Here is a 24,933-nt window from a genome sequence, read left to right on the forward strand (position 1 = left end):
ACATACTGAAAATCAGCTGGCTGATCTACTCACAAAGAGCCTTGGCAAAGCACAACATCAACTACTTCTAAATGGCTTAAGAGTCATCGATTTGTTTAAGCCATGAGCTTGAGGGGGAGTGTTGACTAAAGGTCTAGTTAGTTAAGCTACCATGGCTAATTAATGGTAGTTAAACTAACTGAACTGATTAGTTGGTTGTTAGAAACTAACTAAGTAGTTGTTAGTTAGTTAGCAATTCAGTTAGGTGTGTATATGTACACAATACATAATTAAGTAGAAATATATATGTACATGTACTAGTCAGCTTAACAAGACATAATGAGATATTTTTCTTTTTTCTCTCTCTCTAATTTAGATTCCTCTCCTCACTCTCTCTCTATTGTTCCTTCTCCTCTCTTCTCTTTTCCTCCATTAATGGACTACTGAGAACCTCCATTAATGGAGTTTTAGCAGAAAATTTATAAAATCTCCATGATAAAAAAATATTTCAGATATGAAAAGGGCGTACTGTAAAGTTATAGTTATTACCGATAAGAAAACTTTTGGCCAGAATGTTGGAGATTTGGCGGTGCAATCATCATCGCTTTTTTGATGTTCTATAGGTAGAATTTGTGTATTTGTATATGGTGATTGCATTCGGCTTGGAGTGTTTTGTTGTTTTATTTGCTGAAAAAATCACACCTTCCAATACATGTAAGATTAAAAACAAATGTAAGAAGAGTTCCAAGAGCTTCAAGATTTGAGTCCTCCATTGAAGACCCAACATCAAGGTTTCCTTCAAAGTCTTCAAACAAGGTATGTAAGGCTAACCTAAAATATGGATTGAGTTCTTCCATATGCCCATAGATGTGTTGGTTAGGAGTTGTGAAAGAGTTGCACCTTCTAGAAAGATTTTCTTGAAAGTTTTCCCTAAACTAAGGAATGTTTTTAGATACAAATGGTTGATTGATGATTTAATGACTTGAGTTACTAAATAGTTATTTTTCATATTATTGACTACAAATGTATCTTTATATATAGATTTATAGATGTTGATGATATTCTTGAGTTGAGTTTTGTTCATGTTTCATCCACATGAACCATGATGAGATTTTTTTGGTCATAATTTGTCTTGAGTTGAGATGGATGCTTTTGTGTATATGTGTATTGATTGGAATGAAAAGAATGAATTGAATAGTTAAGAATATCCTTTTGCTTCCATAAATTGAACATAGGACTAAAATAAGGATTTTGGAGTAGATGTTTGACGATTGATGTGATGATGATATTTAACAATGATGTGATGATAATGTTTGATGATGATGATGATGTGATGATGTTGAGTTTTAGGCCAAAAAATTAAGTTTAGACCAATAAGGGGTCCGAGAGGATATTTTGGTCAAAATAACTTCTTTTCAGAAATGTGACGATTTTATTGAGTCCAAAATATTGAATTTATTGTTTTAGCATATCCAGTTTATTTTTATCGAACCCTGAATGATTTCTGAAGGTCCAACCGAGGGCATTTTTTAATGGTATTTTAGATGTTGTTTCTGGTTTCTCGTGTAGGTCCATTTGTTTTTCGCGATCGCGAAGAGTTCATCGTGATCGCGACCTATTCAAATTTTGTTCTACGTGATCACAACTCTTTCCACGCGATCTCGATGAGTTTTTTTCCAATGCCTCACGATCGCGAGAATAAGTTGCTCGCGATCGCGATACACGATCATTTTGCATAAGAACATATCCTAATCCTACCCTCAAAGCATCCTAATATACCATGAATCCTCCAGAACCCGATGGTAAGGCTAATATTGGTGGTGTTGTCAAGCATGTTTTGAGTTTCTTGAAGCTCTGCTCATATTCTTATGTTCACTGAAACTTCATATTTTTCTGTGTTAGCTTGGACAATGGGGCTGCTATTCTAGAGAAATCCTGCATAAAATGCCTATAGTAACTTGTCAAATCCAAAAGGTTGTGAATCCCTATAGGCGAAGTAGGTCTAGGCCATTTCTGCATAGCTTTTATCTTTTTAGAATCCATATCAATTCCCTCTTTGGATACAATATGCCATAGAAATGCTACTGAGTCTGGCCAAAATTCACACTTTGAGAACTTAACATAAAACTTATGTTCTTGCAAAGTCTATAACATAGTCATCACATGATTCTCATGTTCTTTCTGGCATGGGAGTATATCAGGATATCATCAATAAACACTATCACAAACCTGTTTAAAAATGACCTGAACACCATATTTATTAGGTCTATGAATATAGCTGGAGCATTGGTTAATCCTAAAGGCATTGCAAGAAACTCATGTGCCCATATCGAGTTCTAAATGTTGTCTTGGAAATATCTTCCTCCCTGATTCTAATATGATGATAGCTAGATCGAAGATCAATCTTCGAAAAATGAAGCGCTCCCTACAATTGATCAAATAAGTTTTCTACATGAGGTAAAGGATACTTATTACGTATTGTTACCTTGTTTAGCTGCCTATAGTTGATGCACATTCTTAGAGAACCCATCTTTCTTCTTTACGAAACAATACTAGTGCACTCAATGGAGATATACTCGATTGGATAAAACTCTTACCGAGTAAGTCCTGCAACTGCTGTTTTAGTTCTTTCAGCTCTGCTGGTGCTATATGATATGAAGGTATAGACATTGACAATGTATTTGGAGAAAATCGATACCAAAGTCTATCTCTCGTACTAGAGGTAATCCTCACAAATCCTTAGGAAATACATCAGAAAATTCATTCACCACTGATATCTTCTTCAATCTAAGTGTTGCCTCTTTAGTGTCCCTTACCATACTAAGAGACCCATCCAACCTTTCTTTAGTAATCCCTGAGCCTTTATAAGAGATATAATTTTACTAATCTTTAGGACTTGACCCCCCCCCTTTAGTACGAAGATAGGCTCATTAGGTATCTCAATCCTGACTATCTTCACATTATAATCGACTGTAGCACAGCGATAAGATAACCAATCCATGCCCACTAACACATCAAAGTCAATCATATCAAGCACAATTAGGTTAGCTAAAGTATCCCTACCCTTAACTCAAATTTTACAATCACGATACACATATTCAACTAACAGAGAATCCCCTACAGGAGTAGAAACAAGAAATGGATCATTCAACATCTCCGGTTGTTTAGCAAACTTCAAAGAAAAATATGAGGACATATAAGAGTGGGTAGATCCTAGATCAATAATAGCATGTGCATCAAATGAACAAACTGAAAGAATAATTATAATCACCACATTTGAGACTTGAGCATCCTGTCTAGTAAGTGCAAAAACTCTTGCCTGGCCTCTACCACCATTTTTCTATCCTTGATTTCCCACAACATGATCTTCAGTACCTCGACCTTTTTTCATGTGTGGGCAGAACCTGAAGCATTACGAGTATTCTGAGTAGGTGCAACTATCTGAGCAAAGGTCTGGGTGGAGTTTTTCGAAGGTAGAGGACAATATCTAAGGCGATGCCGCAACTGACCATACCAAAAAAAATCTCCGATCAAATCACAACATTGGCCTACATGTGATCTTCCACAAGTCTGATTTTTAAAATTTTAGATTGGGTTCATTTGGTATTTTGAACATATTGAGAGTTCTAGAGCTCGGAATGGAGTGATTCTTGCAGCATTCTTCTCGAATTAATATGGGGGTTAGTATCCGATCCTCAAGTTGATATTTTCTCATTATTTCTTCATCTGATTTTCTTTCCTTATCTATAAATTTAATGGAAAAATTAGGGTTTTATCGATTTGGACTCTATTTTTTATGAAAGGGGTATATTTAGGATCCTTGTGTTATGGGTAACCTGATTTTGACATAAAATTTTTTATTTATCAATTATTTTTATCATATTTACCGCGTATAATTTAGATTTTTCTGGTAAAGCTAAAGATTGTTAAATTGAGGATTTCAAGGTCTATTTTAACTCTACTTTTGATGAAATTTAATATTTGAACTTTTCTAAACATGGGTAAGATATTTTTCAAGAAATATTTTAGATTTGAACCGGGGTTTCGAATTTGGATAGTGGGGTTTTTCTCAAGAACATGAATTTAGTAAAATTGGGATTTGAGGGCTGATTTCAACTCCAAATTCAAATTGGTTTTCAACATTCGTTTCTAAATACTTTAAGGATCATTTTCATGTAAGAATTTCCAGATTCTCTTTTTATTTACGAAGTCGGTATTTTTGGGTGTTTCGGGTCAGATTCGACCCAATTTTCAAAAATATTTATTTGGGTATCGTTAGACTTGTATTCTTATTAGGGTTGTATATTTGAATAAATTATCTTGATTTGGAGCGCCAACGTAAAGGCAAGGCTCAAATTTTGGACTAGTGAAATTAGATTCGAGGCAAGTGAATTTCTAAATCTATTCTAAAGCTTGTAGGATCATATATTCGTGTCTTATATGTTGAGGATTGATAGAAAGTAGTTTTAAATACTATTGATATTTAAATGAACTTGATGATAAAGAGTGGGTAATAAATGGAAAAATTGAGATTAAATGACATGTGGTATTCGATGTGATAGAATCTTGGGTTTGTTGTGAATATTTGGATATATTTATATGTTGTTGATATGATATTGATTAATTGGGTGCTTGTGAACTATATGATATTATATGTGAATATTCATTTCACTCATTACTTGTGCATACACTTATCTATAATGGCTGAGGAAGTGATATGAGTGAGATACTAGATATTGGGATCGAGGTTTCTACCGGTCGAGGTGATTTTCTGAGATCTTTTCCGATGGATATTATGGTCGAGGTCTTTTTCGGTGGTTGAGGTCTTTTTCGACAGATGTTATAGTCGAGGTCTCTTCCGGAAGATACGTGGTCTCTGTGAGGCCCCCATGGGTTCTGGTCTAAGGTAATCAGCGGGTGTGTATCATTATGGCAGACATGCATCACGATATGTGACATTTCATTATATTTCGTTGCATCATACATCTTTGTCCATTGTGGATTATTTTACCCCTAATATTTCCTTGATCTATATTATTGATTGTGTTGATTTGCTTGCGAATTGAATTGTACTGTTGTTGAGGTCTATGAGTACTGTGCTACTAAAACTGTTAGACTGTGCTGATTTCAGTATAGGTTGTAGTTTGGGGGTTGGATGGTGTGGTAGGAGTATGTGTATTTTACTAGCTTTCTTAGTCTTAGTTATTTACTTGTTGGGTACCGCATTGTTGATATTTTTTTTATTAAACGGACCTTATCCAAGGATCTCACCCCTCGTGGCAGTCAGGGGTTGAGACACCCCCCCCAAGACTTAACATTAATACTAAAAACAAAAGTACAGGGAGAGGGACATAAAACCTTACCTCTGATCCTAGGTGGTTGATAAGTCGATCAACCAACTAAGGTCTGTCAACTCATCCCCGATACTATTAAATTGTAAACCTAGATACTAAGCACCTAAAAGAGAGGACTCATCTCGATACAAATATCTAAGAAAACATAAATAAGGGAACCTCTCTCCTTACAAAAGTAAAAAAGAAAATTCTAACACTATGGCCTATTCAAAAGTACCTATAACTAATGCTAAGAAATAGCTAAGTTGAAAAGGAAGAGCATCCAAAAGGTAATATAGAGACCTCTATATCAAAGATCAAAAATTAGCCCATCAAGGAGGATGTTTAATCATTTTCAATTTTCTTCTTCTAAAGCTATGCATCCCAACCTTGTCCAACTTGAAGTATCCTTTGGTTTTCTGTGGTAGTTGCTGAGGGTCGTAGAAATGTTGAATATTATCAACCATATGGCTATACTTTGAAAGAGAATCTTCTAGGAAATTTGCTTCCCTAAAGATATGTTTACATTGAAAATGATCCAACATATTACTTAAATCTTTGAGCTCTAGGACATAGTTGATGATGTTCCATGGGGGATTAATTTCTTGCTTGATCTACTTCACCAATAGCTCTGAGTCTACCTCCAAGATCACTCTACTATAATCATGTTGTATGCACCATGTAATTCCCAAAACTGCAGCCATAACTTCATCTTGGTTATTAGAGCCAGTGCCTAAAGGAGCAACAAAAGCATATATAAGGTTGCCTCTATGATCTCTTAAGATTCCTCTATCTCTAATCTTTCTAGGGTTATCAATTGCACTCGCATCTGTATTTAACTTCACACTGAAAGGGGAGGGTTTGCACCATTTGACTTGAATGATTTTCATAACATGTTGGCAGTTTTTAACCATGTATAAGAGGTAATTCCATTAACTAGGCCACGAGATATATGGAAATGCAGTAATAAGTAGCATGTAAAGATCTTTGGTGATGGAAAATTTCACTCTAGTGCTACTAGATTTCTTTCCCCCATATTTTCCAGCACACCTATTCTTCCAAATATTCTAACACACAAAAATAGGAATAGCCGAAATCATAAGTCTATGCACCTCATTCTTGGTCTTGTAGATCCACCAGTTCATCAATAGGTTCCTAAGTGAACTGCTGCAGCGTAGTACTCCCCAGCAACTGGAGAAATATCTCCATATGTAGTTAGCCAAATTTCGACTAACAAAAATATGCTCAATGTTGTCCCACCCTGGTTGGTAGAAGCAAGAACATTGTGCAGGCTCCTTACCAAATGAAGTGATTATTTTATTGGTTGGGAGCTTGTTTCTGATGGTTCTCCATAGCAAGAATGAGACTTTGAAGGGGATGTTATTATGCCAAATGCAAATGTCTGTTAAGGTCCTATTATTTTTCTTCATTATAAGCTACCAAACAGAAGAACATGAGAATTTTCCATGAGGATTTAATTTCCATCTAGCTTGGTTCTGCTGATCCGAATGGAATCTGAAGGTACTGTTGAGAATTTGATGAACAAGGTGAGATGAAGCATGTTTTCTCACCATTTCCTCATTCCAAACACTATTATCAATGAACATTAAGGCTGTAATGTTATCCAATCTAGGAAGGTAGTTATTTTGGTTAGCTAATGGTCCAATTTCCAACCAATCATCCCACCAAAAACTACAACTTCCTGAATGAATATTCCAATGTATGTGAGGTTCAATCTGACTCTTATTGGCCATCATGTGCTTCCAGATAAGTGATTGCTCAGTATGCCATTTCTTGATGACTGGATGGGCTTTGACAATACTTAGCTTTAAGGAATTCACCCTACAGGGTTCTTTTAGATCTGAGTGTCCACCATTGCTCATATTGGAGAGCAAGACATACATCTTCCAGGTTTTTCACTCCTATCTCTCCTTCTTCATATGGAAAGCTAAGTGTTTCCCATGAGGCCCAATGGTACTTCTTCTTTTCCTTGTCCCAACCCCAAAAGAAATCAGCTATAAGACATTTGATTTGCTTGAGGGTAGTTTTTATAGGTGTAATAGCAGTCAATAAGTGAATAGGAAGTGACTGGAGAGCCGATTTCACCAATGTAGCTTTTACCCCATAAATAAGCATCTTTGTTTGCCAACCCTTGATCTTGGAGATTACCTTGACCACCATACTTGTAAAATGTATGATCCTTTGACCTCCAACATATAGTGGACAACCCAAATAATTGATAGGGCCATTAGTACACTTAAAACTAGTGATAGTGGTAACCCTCTCAATAACATCAGAAGTAGTGTTAACATGTATCATAAGCTGGCTCTTATCCTTATTAATGAGTTGTCCAGAAGTTCTTTCATAAGTTTGTTAAGTTCTAAAAATCAACTTCAAGGAGTATTTGCATGTTGAATAAAGATTATTACATTATCTGCAAAACTCAAATGGTTAACCTGAGGGCCTTTTGTCTCCATATGGAAACCTTTATATAGATAGTGGTGATGCAGGTTGTTCAACATCCTGGAGAGTACTTCTGCTCCAATAATAAATAATGCAGGAGACAAGGGATCTTCTAGTTTGAGACCCTTTGTAGAGTGAAAAAATCCATGCCTTCCCCCTTAAGACCCCTTGTACTCACTTCTTGCTAACTATATTTGTGTAGGTTCTGAGTCCGGATAGTGACCCATCTTTTCTTATTTTCATTTGAGGCTTTCTGAGGTGATTCGAGAGGTAGTTGTTGATGACGTCCATCTTTCCTATTCCTCTTTACTTATTACTTTATTCTATTCGAGAGACAAAGATTGAGACTTGTATTTATTTCGTATCTTATAATTAAAAGGCTTGTACATGTGACAACCAGTCCGTGGGGAATTTTGTAGTTGACTAAGTTACCATTTTATCTATATTTATTTATCTAAACTGTCTTCCTCTTTTACCTTTCGCATTTACCTTCCACATTTATTGGATTTAGGCTGACTTGTTCGGTGAAAAAGAATAAGTGCCATCACGCACGATTTTTGGTTCGTGACAATTTGGCTCTCAATTTGAGAGAAAATATGAAGAACATAATGTTCAACATTTCCAGAATCTAGAAAAATATCTTTTTCCTTCTTTGTTCTATTTTAACATTAAATAGCTTATATGTCATTAAAAATAACGTGCAGAACGAGTATACTAAATACACACACATCGAGAAAGGGGTTTAAAATAGTGTGTTTCAGTGAGTTTAATGATTCAGTTAGCAAAGTCGTAAGTATAAGTGTCACGACCCAAGCCTAGGGCCTAGATGTGACATGGCGAATGAGGAACCCAAAAGTACCTCAATCAAGCCTCTTAGCATTCTTTTAGCCTTTCATAGGTAATGATGATAAATAAATAAGCGGAAATCATAATAGTAAATCTTCAACTTACATATATCCAACAATACCTCTAACTATTAGATTTAACGGGGCTAAGACAAGTCCCTAGCTCACCCTCAATCATAATAGAAGAAATGCCATAGTAAAATATCTTAACATATCATAAGCTAGAAAGATAAAGGAGTATTGTTCCCGGAACATGGGAACTCACCAAAAGTAGTCTTCAATGGAATATCAACTAGCCACGTGGAGGAGAACGAGGAGGAGCACTGATCCCTACATGGTGATATCATGTAGACAAAAGAGTATGCGTTAGTACTTTGAATGTACTAAGTATGTAAGGATGCATGAACATTGAGGAAACATTAAAAGTTTATGTAATATGGAACATAATTTAATGTATGCATAATAAATCATATATATATCCTTTAAAACATTCATTTTGTGGGAAATTAACCATAACCGACATTTAAGACCATGCGAGCTATTAGATGAAATCCAACATAACCTCCTACGTTGGCCGGGGAGACTACTTGCCGGGTAGAACTCCGTCAACTTCATTCATTTCTTTAACTTTAACTTTAAGGGCTATTTATGGATCCATTAGCCTAAGCCTACAAGGGCTCCTATGTTGGCACATAGTTAATGAGACAAGGGGTTGCTACTAGGATTTCCTTACCGAATCTCACCTCAATGCCTCATTCGGTGCTAAGTCAATCCCACGGAATAGTTTAATACTTCAAAATATTCATAGCATATAACTAGAGAATTCAAACATCATATTCGGTAGAATAGCTCATTAAAACATTTGATAATTCAAATATGCAAGAATTGTCCTTATTGCATAAAGAATCCATGATTCATATCATTTCATCATTCTTTCATTTCATAAGACTCCTTTTTTGATTATAGATATTGCTTTCATAAATATTTATTTGGAGTCAAAGCTTTCAAGTCAAACTTTGTTAAAAACATAGTAAAAATAGATGGGTTCAAATCACTTCAACTTGCAAATATGTATGTAAATAAATATACATAAATACTTTGAAATCCATTAATTAAAAATTATGTTTTAAACAACCCACCATTAATTTCAAGAACCTTTAAATAGATAAATAGAGGAATTACTTGCAAACCATCAATTCATACATATGAAATTATGTTGCATCAAAATAGAGCAATAATCATTAGTTTAACCATGATTCATACTATTAAGTAAAATTAATAACTAACATAAGAAAATATTACTTGAAATCAAGATATTTAATTGAAAGAGTTTTTGGACTACATGGGTGGAAGAACCCATGGATAAACACCCACATAACTTAGAGTAGAGCTTAAAGAAAATAAACATAATTTATCATATAATCAAAATAATTTAGGCATGAGAGTGGAAGGAATACTCTCATTGAAGTCTTACATACCTGGAAACCGAAGCTTTAGTTGATACCGAAAGACTTAATGAACACTCTTGAGTCCTAGCTTCTCTCCTTGCCGGAACGTTTTGTGTACCACTCGGAGTATATGAATCACCGGAATAGTATTTCTTCACTACTAAGAACTAAAACTATATTTGAGAATGTGTAAAGAAGTGTATATAGAGAAGATTTGCTTGAGAAAGCTTGATGAATAAAATGAGGAAATAAGGTGGGTATTTATAGGTGGGAAAGAGGACCTAACAATAAATAAAATAATTATAAAAAAAAATCTGAAAATTTAGTGGAATATATTGATGTCATGGATGATGTTAAATGGAGGACAATTTATGTCATGAGTGATGTCAATTGTATCTAGATCTTTCTATGGTACGTGAAATGAGTTATCTTTGACAGAATACTCTTTTTGGGAGCTGCGTTTGAATAAGTTAAATTCCTTATTAGGATTTGGTGTCTCATAAGAATTGTAGATATGGAAGTCTAGTTTCATATCGTTCAAGAATAAACCAATTTGGATAAACCTACAGTAAGATATGATTTTTCTTCTATAAATACTCATTTCCGTCACAGCATCCTACCTTACAAAAATTAATTTATTTGACCTACTTAACCTCCGAATCTTAAAATATGGTCCTCATAAAAGTTGTAGGTAATGATCTTGTGGTTACTCAAAAATTTGAATCACTCAATTTGGATATTCCTATGAAAAGTTATGCCCAAAATCAGAGGTTGTATCATGTTTAGGCAAAAATTGAAACATCGTATACAACGTTTTTAGGGGATGTTAAAATAAGGGTCCAACTTACAAACGAAACCAAGTTTAAGGACATTACATGTCATTTTGCCTTAAAAAAAGTCATTCATAAATCACACACTAAAATAAGTAATCCCCATGCATTTTTTCTTGTACTCGAAGTCTTTTCTTCTTTTCCTAGTTTCTTTTTATACTTACTCTTTGTCCAATGCTTATCAAAATTATCTCTTTGGTTTTCTTTTTTTTTTTAATTCTTTTTTAAAATCTTTAAATATTTAATTGAATATGATTTTAATCATTTTCCTTTTTATTCCTCCAAAATACATTTTATCTATTGAATATTATTTTTTATTTTTAAATCTTTTGACAAAAGTAGCGAATGTTAGGACCGAAAAAAATCAAGTATCAAGCAGAAGCTCGCAAAACAAACCTCGAAAGACCATTAGTAAGAAGACAAACGAGAAACATACCAAAATAAATATAAATATTTAATGTGGTTTGATCAATCAACCTACATCCACAAGAGGAGATGAGCAATTCACTATATAAATATGAGAGTACAAAATATCGAGAGAAATAACCTCACACAATTGACTCGGAATAAAAAGAGGTTCACACAAGTGTTAACGTAAAATTTATGTCTCACTGTTTTCCCCCGACACAAAACTCTCAAAGCCCCTAGGACTAAATTGTGAATACTACTAAGTTAGAAGGAAGGAACCTCTATTTATAGAGTCATAAACCTTTTTCCGATAAAAAAAGGACTAGACAAATATGAAGATTTTGTGTTTTCCTTTTAGGAAAAGGAAAATCAAATTATGGTAAGAAAGTTAAGGTAAACACCCAACAACAAAGGCAATTGCCAATATGTGCTGGTTTATTGACTTTTTTCCCCACTTTGTGAAGAATTTTTTTATTTGAAAATTAATCTATTTATTATGTTGCATAGATACTTTGTAATTTTTTAATTGAACTAATTGAATATGTATCCAAATTTGATATCCATCACTAATGATAAGTTTGTATTAAAGACACTAATTGTCACGATCCAAACTTAGGTGTAGTGACACTGGTCTTTTCTCACCTAGACAAATCATCCAAACCCAACTACACAAAAAGAAATATGCTGAAGTAAAACAAATATAATAACCCAACAAGTGCAGAAAACTTATTCAATCTCAATAAATCCCCAAAATCTGGTTGTCACGTGTACAAGTCACTGGTAAATGCGAAAATGAAAGATAAATACTAGTCTCAAATGTCTTTTTTTCTCAAATAGAACAAAGTATAAGTAAAGGAATACAAGAGTCCGCCGATGACAAACAACTACCTCTCTATAATCCCTTGGGAAGCCTCGAATGAACAAAAAGGAAAATCTAGCTCATGATCCGGGCTCAAAACCTAACAAATGTAGAAGCAAAGAGTGAGTACCAACAACATGGTACTCAACAAGTAAACTAGTAAGACAAGATAAATCTAATAGAATCCGGGAACTTCTTTCAACCCAACTGAACCTCCATAACTATAACCGGCACAAAAATCAACCCAACCTAAAGTTCACAATGCACAATTCACAAAAGTTTCATATTTTAGTCGTAAGGATCAAGTTCATCACACACAATGTCAAGATTATTATCATGCACATTCAATAATCAAACATCAAACACACTTGCCAACAATGACTTTAGCATCACACACTCTTGATGACAATGGCCTCAGCAACACACACTCGCTGCAAATGACATCGGTATCACACACTCGTTAGAAAATGACTTCGGCTCACACACTCTCGCTGGAAATGACCTCGACACCACACACTCACTTGAAATGACCTCGGCATCACACTCTCGTTGGCAATGACCTCGGCGCTACAATATGTCCAACTCATCACCGTATTCTAGAACTAATGCAAATCGGCATGTTCATACAAGAATGAAGAAATAACAAGTTCAATTAATTCACTATCACAACAAAGCTATCAAAGCATGTCACCAGATACATGACAATATCAAGATCAAGATAATTCACACTTTTCAACACAACAACATCAATACATTAACTTTTTCATTAACCCCATTTGATAATTAAGGTTAATTTATTTGAGTAGGTAACCCATCACCTCATTCCCATTACTCCCCAACACATACAAAAAAGAGATTTCAAGAATTCTACAAGATTTATGGAGGTTTAGAAGTTTATTCACCTCAATCAAACACAATCAATTCAAAACTTGAGCTTTACCCTCTCGAACGGTAGCCAAATCACCACAATCTAATATAATAATAGTTCACAATAAGATTCCGGACCTAAAAACACCAATTTCATAAAATTCGGATAAAATAGTCAAAATGACTCAAAAATTCAATTCCAAAAACGAGGTTTAAATCTGAAAATTTTTACATGAAAATGTTCCTCAAGGTATTTGAAATCCATTAAGAAAAACCATTTCAAAAACGAAGTTGTATTCAACTCATAATCACTATTTTATCGAAATTTGAAGTTCTTGAGAAAATCCACACTTTTTGGAATCACAATCAAGAATTTAGAAGTTGAAATCACAATTTAATCAACGGGTATTGAAGAATCTTAGTTAAAATCACTTACTCAATAGCTTTATCTCGATAAACCCTTTGAAAATCATTTCTATTGAGTTCTCACAACTCAAAAATAGTGAAAATGGGGTAAAACCCCCGCTATTGGGAAAAATCAGTAGCTGCCAGTGATTACCCTCCACGATCACGACTTGAGGCCTGCAAACGCGAAGGTCAATAAAACTCCGGTCCTCCGCGATCGCAGTCAAAGCCCCACGAACGCGATGATCGATCACATTAACCCTCCACGAACGCGGTCAAGGCTCCGCAAATGCGGATGCCTACCACAATGCCCTTCGCGAACATGATGATGACTTCGCGAATGCTTAGAAGAGCACTAGAGCACCAGATATTAGCAAACAAAATTATGCACAAATCTCCAAATGGACTCTCGAAATTTGTTCGAAACTCCGAAAACACAAACCAAATATGCCATCTCACTAAATTCGACATTTCGGACTCCATGGAACCGTCACATCACGAATTAGAGATCTCCTTGATCCGAAATCCGTTTAGTCGCAACTAAACCAACTTAAGGTTCAAAATTATTAAAATGTACTAGGGACCTTTGAAAAATCAACCAAAACCTCACCTAATCCTAAAATCATCTCTCATATCCAATGGAATAGTCGGAAATCTAATCCGAGCATCGTAACTTCAGATGTTGACCAAACTCAACTATTGATCTAAAGTCTCAACAATTTCTAACTTAGGACATTAATTCAATGATAAAACCCCAAATCTAAAACCGATAACTCTTCCAAACCAATTTCCGCATTCTGGAGTTGATGGAGCTGACAAAAATTTATTTCGATACTCGAAACTCCTAAAAACACTTTTTAACAACTAAAACCTTTTAAAAACTCCTTTCAAGAATCACAAATTTTTGAGGAATTTCTATATCCAACCTCATAAACTGATCAAGTACATTTGGAGAAAACTATCAAAAGGAATAAAAAGATAATTTCGCTCAAGTTTTTAAAAAATGATCAATCGAGTCATTACATTTAACCACAATCTTTAAATCATGGATTTACTTCTGTCGTTGTTGATGAACATTGAAAAGGATCATCTCCCAATGCTAGATCAACCAATAGAGATCACCCATGTGCAATAACTGTCAGCCAACCACACTTGTTTGTGTAAATGCCAAGAAACAGTTACTCCTAAAACTTTTGTTTCACTCATTGCTTTCCCATTTGGTGATAATGGCGGCGCCTGTCTTTTGTCTCCCATACCCCACTTCCACGTTATCCCAAAATTCTAGCATATCCACTTATTCTAGCATTTTTGGTATTCCCACTACTTATAGTCTAAATAATTCATCCCCATGAGATAAGAAAATGTGTCCACTTGACTACAAGACATTTTCAGATTGATTGAAAATGAGATTTTTTAGCTTCTTATAAAATATGTAAAAGAAAAATAATATTTTTCAAATATTTTGTATGCAAAAAATAAAGATAAAATTTCTTATAAAAAAATAAAATTATAAATGACTTACAAAATTAGTTAATCGAGAGAGTAATACTTGTTGTGATTCAATTTATTTGTCCTAGTAACCTTTTTAGCCCATTTGTCATAATTTTTAGATTCCCTAAGTACAAGTGGTTGAGAAGATGGGATTTGTACTTTGAAGGCATTTTCTCCTACCACCCACAACTTTCTTTTCTGCTCTCCTTATTCTTGAGCTAAAGTGGGTAGTGGTGCAAGTATTATCTCTGCAAAAATGGAAGGTTGTTGCAATGAACGCCTTGATTTTGGCAAAATGGGTTATGGGTACTCCTCTCTTTTATGCTATGTTCAATATAAATATTTCTACTTTAGACTACTCCATCTGATATGATTCCTTTAAAGTCATATAAATAGTGATTTAACGTGTAACTTGACTAGTTTGTGTGATTGAAACTTGGTTAAGTTTAAGGATTGAGTTGCACTCTCTATCTTCAAACAGATTTCTTCGAGTTGAGAAATGAACACAAACTTCTTCCATGTCTCAATTATCTTTAGCTTATTGTTGTTCTTACAGTGTCCTGATTTTGGATTTCTGACAGATGCAAGCACTATAGGAGAAGATGCAGGATTAGAGCCCCCTGCTGCAATGAGGTCTTCGACTGCCGACATTGTCACAATGAAGCCACGGTAACTTTGATTAACCAATTCCTTAATCTTAACTTACTTCCTGACCACTTCTTCTCTGTTAATCTGTGTTTGTTTCAACAGAGCATGTTGCGTAAGATATTTGAAAGGCATGAACTAATTCGACAAGATGTCACACAGGTTATATTTCCATTTCCATCTGTTACACTTAATTGTTCAAAGTCTCTTATCATGAGGTGTGTGTTCTTGCGGTTTTTCAGGTCATCTGCTCAGTTTGTGATACGGAACAGCCAGTACGTGTTGTTTTTTCACTTGAATTCACGTCTTCTTTCTTTGTTTCATATTACTACAGTTGATGCAACAATGTCTTTTTCTATTTCAACTCAGGTTGCTCGCGTTTGTACCAATTGTGGTGTCAATATGGGAGAATACTTTTGTCAAGTGTGCAAATTTTATGATGATGATGTAATATACTGTGCCTCCTACTAATATTTTGGGGTTTAGACCCTTTTAGACATTAAATTCCCGAAATACTTATGCTGGACTCCTCTGTTACAGATAGACAAAGGCCAGTTTCATTGTGATGATTGTGGAATATGCAGGTCAGTGTATAAACATATCACAGGGCATTTATTGCTTTATTCTTTTCTGGAAGTTCCATGTCTGACACATATATATTCTTTGCACAGAGTTGGTGGTCGCGAGAACTTCTTTCATTGCAACAAGTGTGGTGTGCATCACAACTTCCTATCATTATTATTCGAAGCTTTGTGGAAAATTCCGTGTTCTTTCTCTTATGTGGTTTCTTTAATATTTTCTTCACTAACATGTTAATTAATCAATGAGAGATTCTTGAGACTATACTATGTAACTCCAATTGGTCTAGTCTTGTTTGCTATTTTTCCTAATAATTACTCTCTATCAACCGGTATTTCGTGGGGATGAAGAAAGGATTATAAGTAATTAAAAATTTATGATTACGAACTGAATAATCAGGTTCCTTTTCGTATAACATAGCCTTGAAGGACCAGCTAGGAAGATATATAGCACATCGTAGTGCAGCTGCATTTTCTTTGTTCAGCTTCCTCTTCTAATACTCTGGTCCTGCTCCTTGATCTGGGAGCATCCAGACCTATGAATGTAGTTTTGATTCTTTATCTTGGAAGTATACATGCTAAAATTACCAGGGTGAACGTTAAGATTTTATTTTGCACTTTAGAGGCATAAATGTTGTTTGTTAAGTGATTATACCCTCAATATCACTTGTAATACAAACTACACGTTAAGATTCTCTTTGTTGTTTTTCTCCCTTCAAGTAGTGGAATGTAGGAGTATCGTCCTCAGTGTTTCCCGGAGTTCTGGTTGTGCAACTATATTTTGATGCTTTATTCAGTTGGCTTATTTAACATACCTGTTGTGATGACCAAATTTTCTCTCTCTTTTATAACTGGTTGGACAATGCAAATAGAGGATCTGCAGTAACATAACTGAGCAAAGCCTTTCAATTTTCATTTACATTGCTCATTTAGGAAATTTGCCAACTGTATGGTGAAAATATCGCTTTCTTCTTTCTAATTTAGTGTTGCACAAAGTGTCTGTTCACATAATGTTGTGGATTCTCTAGTAGTTTTTTTGCTACATTTGCTTCTTCACCCACTTCTGGCTTTCATTCTGCAGACTCTTGTTATTCAGTTAGTCTGCGTAATAACCACTCGTGCGTAGAGGACTCCATGCGGCATCATTGTCCCATTTGTTATGAGGTACATTGTGTATCCCTGTGGATCCTCACCTTTAAATGTTCTTGTCATCCATAATGCTCTAATTCTTAAAGTGCAGTTTCTCTTTGATTCTCTGAAAGACACAACTGTAATGAAATGTGGGCACACAATGCATACAGAATGCTACCACGAGATGATAAAGCGTGACAAGTAATCTCTTAGTATTCATCTATTTATGTTGTTTTTTGAGTCTCGTTCGATTGAATAACAAGTTTTATGTTTACTGACTTCCATTTTATTTTAAACTCAGATACTGCTGTCCAATATGTTCTAGATCAACTATAGACATGTCCAAAGCTTGGAAAAGAATGGATGAGGAGGTAGTTTTAAATTAATTCTATGAGGGTGCATCTTATCATAAGAATTTCTTGCATGCTTTGTGAACTTTTTCATGGCTGATTGCTGATTTATGTATATTCTAAAACTACTTCTGTTCTTAAGGAATCGGATCTAAGAACTGTAGTGCTATGATCCTAGTCCAATCCGAAACAGTTGCATTGTCCAATTGCTTGAGGATGCATAATCTTTTCATCGAAAATTGTGTGCATGTATAATCACTTGGGAACTGGTTCAGCATTGTGCATAAATTTTTGGAGGGCTATAAGACCTTTTTTCTTCTCTCTTTTCAGTTAAATAAGTTCGTCTTGGAACAATATTGTTTTTATAGTTCTATCGTCCACCAAAATCTAGTTGATTATGGTAAAGAGAGTGCCAGTTCACCTTCTTTTTGGAAGGCAAAAGAGGAAAAGTAACGAGAAACCTGACATATAGTTCTTGCATTTAAGCAAGTGTTTGAGTTTGTCTGCAATTATCATATGCCAATAGAGGATGCATTTTGAACCATGTGGTATGGTCCAGCATGTCTGGCAATCAGCATAATTCCCAAAAGTACATTAAGCTCTTTTACTTTGTAAAATGGTTGTGGTTGATGATGCAGAAAAGCTGCACAATGTTCCATTCTCTTTTTCTCTGTCCCAAGGTCAATAAAATATACCAAAGTCCACATCTGAGTTTGCAAATCTGTGGGCAGTGTTAAGGTTTTGGTGATGTTTGTTCCTGTAATTCTTAAGTTGGTCATGACGTATGCTTAATTCTTTTGCAATTTCAGACTGTTATTTTGGTTGTTGGGGGAGGGGGGGGGGGGGTTAAGTTTTCTCTGATCTTATTTTTCAAGAGTTCTATTTACCTAGCTGTATTGAAGTCCTACATATAAGTGAAAATTTCCGTTGTTCAGATTGAAGAGACAATCATGCCTGAAGATCTTAGATATAAGAAGGTACTTCCTTTTCCTTGACCCCATATTTGTGATGTGTTAGTTGTTTTGGCTGTTATTTACAGAGGGCAACCAATTTGTTACTTGCAGGTTTGGATTCTTTGTAATGACTGTAATGACACAACTGAAGTATACTTCCACATAATCGGGCAGAAGTGCAGACACTGTCAATCATACAACACCCGTATGATTGCACCTCGTGTTCTTCCTCAATAACAACTTTCTACTCCAGAAAAACTGATTGCTTATGCTGCTGAAACCTGGCGCAGCTGATGTGAAACGGAAGAAATTTATGTTGTTTACCTTCATTATTACTACTATTACTATTCTTTGGTGTCATTTCTGCGTTATTCATGGCCATGTAATACAACTCAAACTCTTTTTGCAATGTGGAAGCATTTGTGACATTATATTTTCCCTCCAAAGATGTGAGAGTACAACTCAAATGAGTTTATTCAGGACAATGTAAACCATGTACAAGTATTGTCATAACATTCCAAGGGACTACTTATGAGGTGCAAAAATGAGAAAGGAACAAATTTATTATTATTGGTTACTTATTTTGTGGATTTGATTCCATTTCCTCCAACAGCAAAACAAAAGGAAGCCTTTGATTTTCTCGCTCTCTTTTATTCACTTTCTCTTTAAGCCTTTGAATAATCTCTAATTATTTCTTTAAAGTGATAAAGATGCACCAATGTTAAGTAAGATGATAAGCATGGCTATAAATCTCTTAAACGAGTAGTCCTTGCATTTGAATGTGCAGGACAGGAGATCGGGAGATAGGTGACTTTGATGAGTTTGTGGCAGGGGAGAGGTTGGTCGAGTGTAGAGTACCGTTACACTCATTACTATTTTCTGACAGTATATATTGATATGAACTTCGTACATGTATACATTTTTATATAGGCATAATACATAAATAAGACCTTTAATTTGGCTTCAATTTATACTTTTGACCTTTAACTTTGACAGTGAACAAGTAGGCACTTTAACTATCTAACACTTCTGAAAACTTCCATCAAACTAACTACTGTGAATGAAGAAGATGAGAGGAGAAAGGAGAATTTTTATTACTTTCATAAATACTTCTAAATACATTGCACATGCTCTATTTATAGAGACTCATTACTTGATCAATACGAAATCACACTAATGATCATCTACTAACTGACTAACTAATTTCTGTTAGTTTGTTAATCAAACCAACTGTGCATATAGCCAACTCTCACTAAGCACCTAACTAACTCTGACTAGGCATCAATTAACACACCCCTTAAGCTGGTATGTGAAAGGCATTGAACAAATCAAGCCTGGAAATCAACAATTGATGCTCTAAGCAGTACCTAGACTTTTTTTCAATACCTCTGCAAGTTGAGATGCTGTAGGATTGAAATGAGGCTAATCTAGATTGCTCTTGATTGTCTCTCTAACAAAGTGGCAATCAATTTCTATGTGCTTAGTCCTCTCATTGAAGATAAGATTAGAGGCTATCTGTATGACTTCTTGGTTGTCACAATACAAAGCAATAGGAGTTGACACATGACAATTCAGTTCTTCTAGGAGACCATACACCCAAGTAAATTAAGCAACTGCCACTGTCATGCTTCTATATTCAGCTTTTGCTGAACTTCTACTAACTATTTGTTGTTTCTTTGATTTCCAAGACAGAAGAGCACCCCCTAACTTCATAACATAACTAGTAATTGATCTTCTATTGTTAGGGCAACCAGCCTAATCAGAGTCACAGTAGACAGTTAACTCATGTTTTGTATTGGAGGGAAAGAATAAACCAAGACTTGGTGATCCTTTGAGATATCTCACCACTCTCATAGCAGCTTCTAAGTGTGATTGTTTTAGTCTTTGCATAAATTGACTAGGCACTTGTCACGCCCCGGGAGGGTACCCTAGACGTGACCGGCACTCAAAGACCATTGCTGGTCCCCAAGCGAACCACTTGGTTCAATCACACATCCGTTCATATCAATCAATCAGCGGAAAGTTTAAAATAAAGAAATAATTTAGTGGACAATCCAAATCAACGATCTAACTCAAGAAAGAAAGGTCGTGGGCCAACAAATCAAACTCCAATCTTTGTCATTAGAAATAGTTTGACAAGAATAATTCAAAGAAAGAAAATATCCAATCGACCCATCACTATCTAGTCTATGAAGCCTCTATCACTACTATCTAATTTGTGCCAATGTCATGTTCATGGCTACCTCAAATCAAAATGGAAAGGGCTAACTCGACGTAAGAATAACATAAGTAGTGTACTCTGAATGTAGGGAAGGACTCACCAATACGCTAAGTGTGTATAGATCCTCAATGGTGCTCCTATTGACGATCTCTTAAACCTGTCTCTGCATCATGAAATGATGCAGGTCCAAATGGACGTCAGTACATGGAATGTACGAGTATATAATATGGCAGAATGAAACATACCTCAAGAAAGAATAACGTTGGTTCAAATATCTCAAATCAGAAAGATAAGAGAGACTCAATCAAAGTGTCATAAGTCTAAAGTAAGAACACATTTTTAGACAAAGACCAATCATATACCATACAATCCAATCCAATCATGTACAATACAGTTCAATCAAATCATTTACAATTCGATCCCATCCAATCATGATTCATCCGATCCAATCCAATCATATAACATCGGCTCAATCCAATCATATACAATCCAATCACATATCATCCAATCCAATCCAATCGTACACTATCCGATCACATATCATTTAATCCAATCCATCACATATCACCTAATTCGATCCAATCATACACAATCCAATCACATACCATCGGCTCAATCCAATCATATACAATCCAATCACATATCATCCAATCTAATCCAATCGTACACTATCCGATCACATATCATTTAATCCAATCCATCACATATCACCTAATCCGATCCAATCATACAAAATCCAATCACATACCATCGGCTCAATCCAATCATATACAATCCAATCACATATCACCTAATCCAATCCAATCATACACTATCCGATCACATATCATTTAATTCAATCCATCACATATCACCTAATCCGATCCAATCATACACAATCCAATCACATATCATCCAATCCAATCCAACCATGTATATTTCGATTCAATCCAATCCAATCATATGCAATCAACTCCACCATAAATTCAAAGGACTCAATTCAATAGATATGCAAATTAAGTTATGCAATATTTTACAATTCAACTCAATCATCTACAATCACAATCAAACTAATCATATCAAACACAATCCCTTTAATTGGGAGTTTCTCTAACCGACAACTATCACCATATGAGCGAGTGATAGTACAACAAGTTGACGTTGTTGCCACATCCGTTCATACCTTGCCAGGGTAAGAACGAATCAACAATCATGGATCCATAACCAATCAAGTTCTATCATGTCAGGACAATAATTTAGAAAGCATCCGACTTTAACGATTCAATCCTCTCCTACGTTTGGCGACGTAGTTTATTGGTTCGAGTATGGACTATACTCTTACCCAATTCGGTGCTCGATACTCCTCCCAAGACTCAATATGCTCATATCTATCAAGTGAGTAAAATACTCAAAATACTCATTTAGTCTCATTGGACTCTTTCAAATCAACTCATTTATTCTCATTGGACTCTTTTCAAAACTCAAATCAAATCTGGCCTCATTGGACCTTCTTTCAAATCGACTCATCTCAAATCATTAAACTCTTCTCTTTAAAATTGATACAATCTCAACTCAATCTCAAAAATTGATATTTTAAAGTAAAAATGCTCAACTCATTTATACTCAAAATACTCATGTTCAAAAATGAGAATTTAAGAGATTTTTTCAAACTCAATTTATGCTTAAACTCTTTCTAAATCAAAGATGAAAATAATCACTGTTTAAACTCAAAATAGTGTATAAATAGTTTATGCAAAAAATGTTCACAAATCATTTATTTAAAACTCCTTCTCAAAAGATCATTTATTTTCAAAATGTTCATAAGACTCCAATCAAGTCAAATTATGCAAATCACATATCACATGATCACATTAGACTCCAATCCACTTCATCACACAACATCCTCATCAACATAACCTCTTCATCAATCATTCTACATATGTTAAATAATCACCATTCACATCATCACTCACACCATCATCAAAACATCATCATTCACATCATTATCAAACATCATCATTCACATCATTATCAACATCATCATTCACACCATCATCAAACATCTTGCTCCAAAATCCTTATTTAATTCTATATTCCATTTATAGAAACAAAAGTGACATTCTAGCTCTACCAATGTTTCATTTCTTTTTATGTCATTCACATTCATAACTATCCCAATTCTCATATAACTCAAAAATCAATTTTATCAAACTCATGTAAAAGAATACCTTATTTTACTATGAAAATAATATTTTTTTATTATACATAAAAACCATCAATCTCATTCTCAAGATAAATTATGACCAAAAGGAAATCTCATCTTGGGTTCATGTGAATGAATACATGAATCCATACTCTCAACAAAGTCAACTCAAGAACATCATTAACACATTTTAGTAATATTCTATAGTTTAGAAAATTTCAAGAAAACCTTCATAGAAGGTTCAAATCTTTCACAACTTCTATCCAACACATCTATGGGCATATGAAAGAACTCAATCCATATTTTTAGGTTAGCCTTACATACCTGAAAATGAAGAACATCCCACCAAAAACCAAAGACATGACTTGAAGATCTTGAATCCTTGAGCTTTTGAGAGGATTTCTTGTTGGAGATGTTTGGAAGAGAAGAGGGGATGAAAATTAGGGATTTTGGGAGGTGAGAAGGCTGAAAAATGATTCCAAAGTTAGGGTATATATGTTTAGGGAAAATGTCCAAGTTGCCCCTCTTCAAAATCTGGAAAACTGGGCAAAAATCTTGCTGGCGCTATAGTGGCGCGTCGCGCCACTACAACGCCAAGCCAAAATAGGCTTAAAATCCTGCACACCTAATAGTGGCGCATCGCGCCAAGGACTAAACTACTGAGGCTATTTTCTGGTGCTATAGTGGCGTCGGGCGCCACTGGAGCACCAGGCTTGAAATTCCTGCAGTGGTCGCCCAGGCCTAAAATTCCTGCAGTACTAGTCTGTAGAAAAAGGGTCATAACTTTTGACTCCAAACTCCAAAAATTACAATCTTAGTGGAGTTGGAAAGAAGACTCAAAGACCTTTAATCTGGTAGGTAGTGAGCCACCTATTTCATTATATTCAAGGATATATGGTTATTGGAAGTTGACCCTTATATGAACTCTTTCGGAAACTTAGTCGAGACTAATTCTTTGGACTCGACTTGGTGTTAGAGATGTCTTATGACCCTAAACCACATCTAATATCCTTGAAATACTTAGGAGTTAATCCTAACTTATATATAAAATTAAAGCCCTTCGGTTCGAGTCTACACATACGTGAAGAAATATTCGAGTCTTTGCGGAAACAATTTCGGGGTGTTACAGCACTTATACATCAAAATATATGTCTGGTCTAGTGATTGTGAGGTAGATCAGCTTACCAACCATCTTTTGGTAACTAACTACATCTTCCAGCTCAGTATTACCTTTGGTTCCCATATGAATAGGATAATCCACAGTGGTAAGCTTGTGATTTGCCTCCAACGTAGTAAGGATTGGTCTAGCACCACTGAGTCCTACTTTTGAGATCAATTCCAAGTTGTACTTCCTTTGGTTTAGGTGTATTCCCTTCCCTGACCTCATGACTTCAATGTCAAGGAAGTATCTTAAATCCCCCAAGTCCTTTACCTTGAAGTGTTAGTGTAGTGTTTTCTTTGCTTTTTTAATCAACTCATTTGTACTACTTGTAATCAATAGGTCATCCATATATGTATGATAGTTATATCAGTATCTGCTTTTTTTGTAAATAATGAATGGCCATATGCACTTTGTGAATATTCTGCAGTCACTAGTGCCTCTGTAAGCTTGATATTCCATTGTCTAGAAGCCTATTTAAGTCCATACAAGGACTTGACTAGCTTGCAATACTTCCTTTTCTCCTTTCCTACATAAACCTTATTATAAGTTCATATATACTTCCTCATACAGATCCCCTTGCAACAAAGCATTACTAACATTCATTTGGGAGATACACCAGTTCTTAGATGCAGCCACACTTATGATTGTTCTCATAGAAACCATTTTTTCCACTTGTGAAAAGGTATCATGAAAATACAGGCCTTCTTTTTTATTGTATCTTTTTGCCACAAGCCTTGCTTTATATCATTATACTTCTCTATTTGACTTGTATTTGATCCTATA

The 24,933-nt window shown here is 35.0% G+C and overlaps 1 protein-coding gene across 2 annotated transcripts; it reads left to right on the plus strand.

The window, feature by feature from the left end:
- Nucleotides 1-14,966: 14,966 nt before the first annotated feature.
- On the plus strand, nt 14,967-19,162 carry LOC129887273 (E3 ubiquitin-protein ligase MIEL1-like). 2 transcript variants are annotated; one of them, XM_055962306.1, is made up of 12 exons: nt 14,967-15,234; nt 15,485-15,597; nt 15,679-15,735; nt 15,816-15,848; nt 15,943-16,020; nt 16,114-16,157; nt 16,245-16,285; nt 17,233-17,315; nt 17,392-17,483; nt 17,584-17,653; nt 18,568-18,609; nt 18,697-19,162. In XM_055962306.1, exons 3-12 carry the CDS (start codon nt 15,682-15,684, stop codon nt 18,820-18,822), a joined length of 663 nt encoding a protein of 220 aa, XP_055818281.1. In that variant the 5' UTR covers nt 14,967-15,234; nt 15,485-15,597; nt 15,679-15,681; the 3' UTR covers nt 18,823-19,162. The 2 variants fall into 2 exon arrangements, with proteins under 2 accessions (XP_055818281.1, XP_055818280.1); XM_055962305.1 differs by having other exon boundaries at nt 14,968-15,234; nt 15,510-15,597.
- The last annotated feature ends 5,771 nt before the right edge of the window (nt 19,163-24,933 follow it).

The sequence above is a fragment of the Solanum dulcamara genome, chromosome 4, assembly GCF_947179165.1.
Source record: "Solanum dulcamara chromosome 4, daSolDulc1.2, whole genome shotgun sequence".
Lineage (NCBI taxonomy): Eukaryota > Viridiplantae > Streptophyta > Magnoliopsida > Solanales > Solanaceae > Solanum > Solanum dulcamara.

What these genes read in the sequence shown, in the direction of transcription:
- LOC129887273 (XM_055962305.1), top strand. Translation starts at nt 15,185, where the DNA reads ATGGAAGGTTGTTGCAATGAACGCCTTGATTTTGGCAAAATGGGTTAT. An exon ending in GCAAATTTTATGATGATGAT is followed by an intron (nt 16,021 to 16,113) that starts GTAATATACTGT and finishes CCTCTGTTACAG; the next exon opens with ATAGACAAAGGCCAGTTTCA. An exon ending in GAGATGATAAAGCGTGACAA is followed by an intron (nt 17,484 to 17,583) that starts GTAATCTCTTAG and finishes TTTTAAACTCAG; the next exon opens with ATACTGCTGTCCAATATGTT.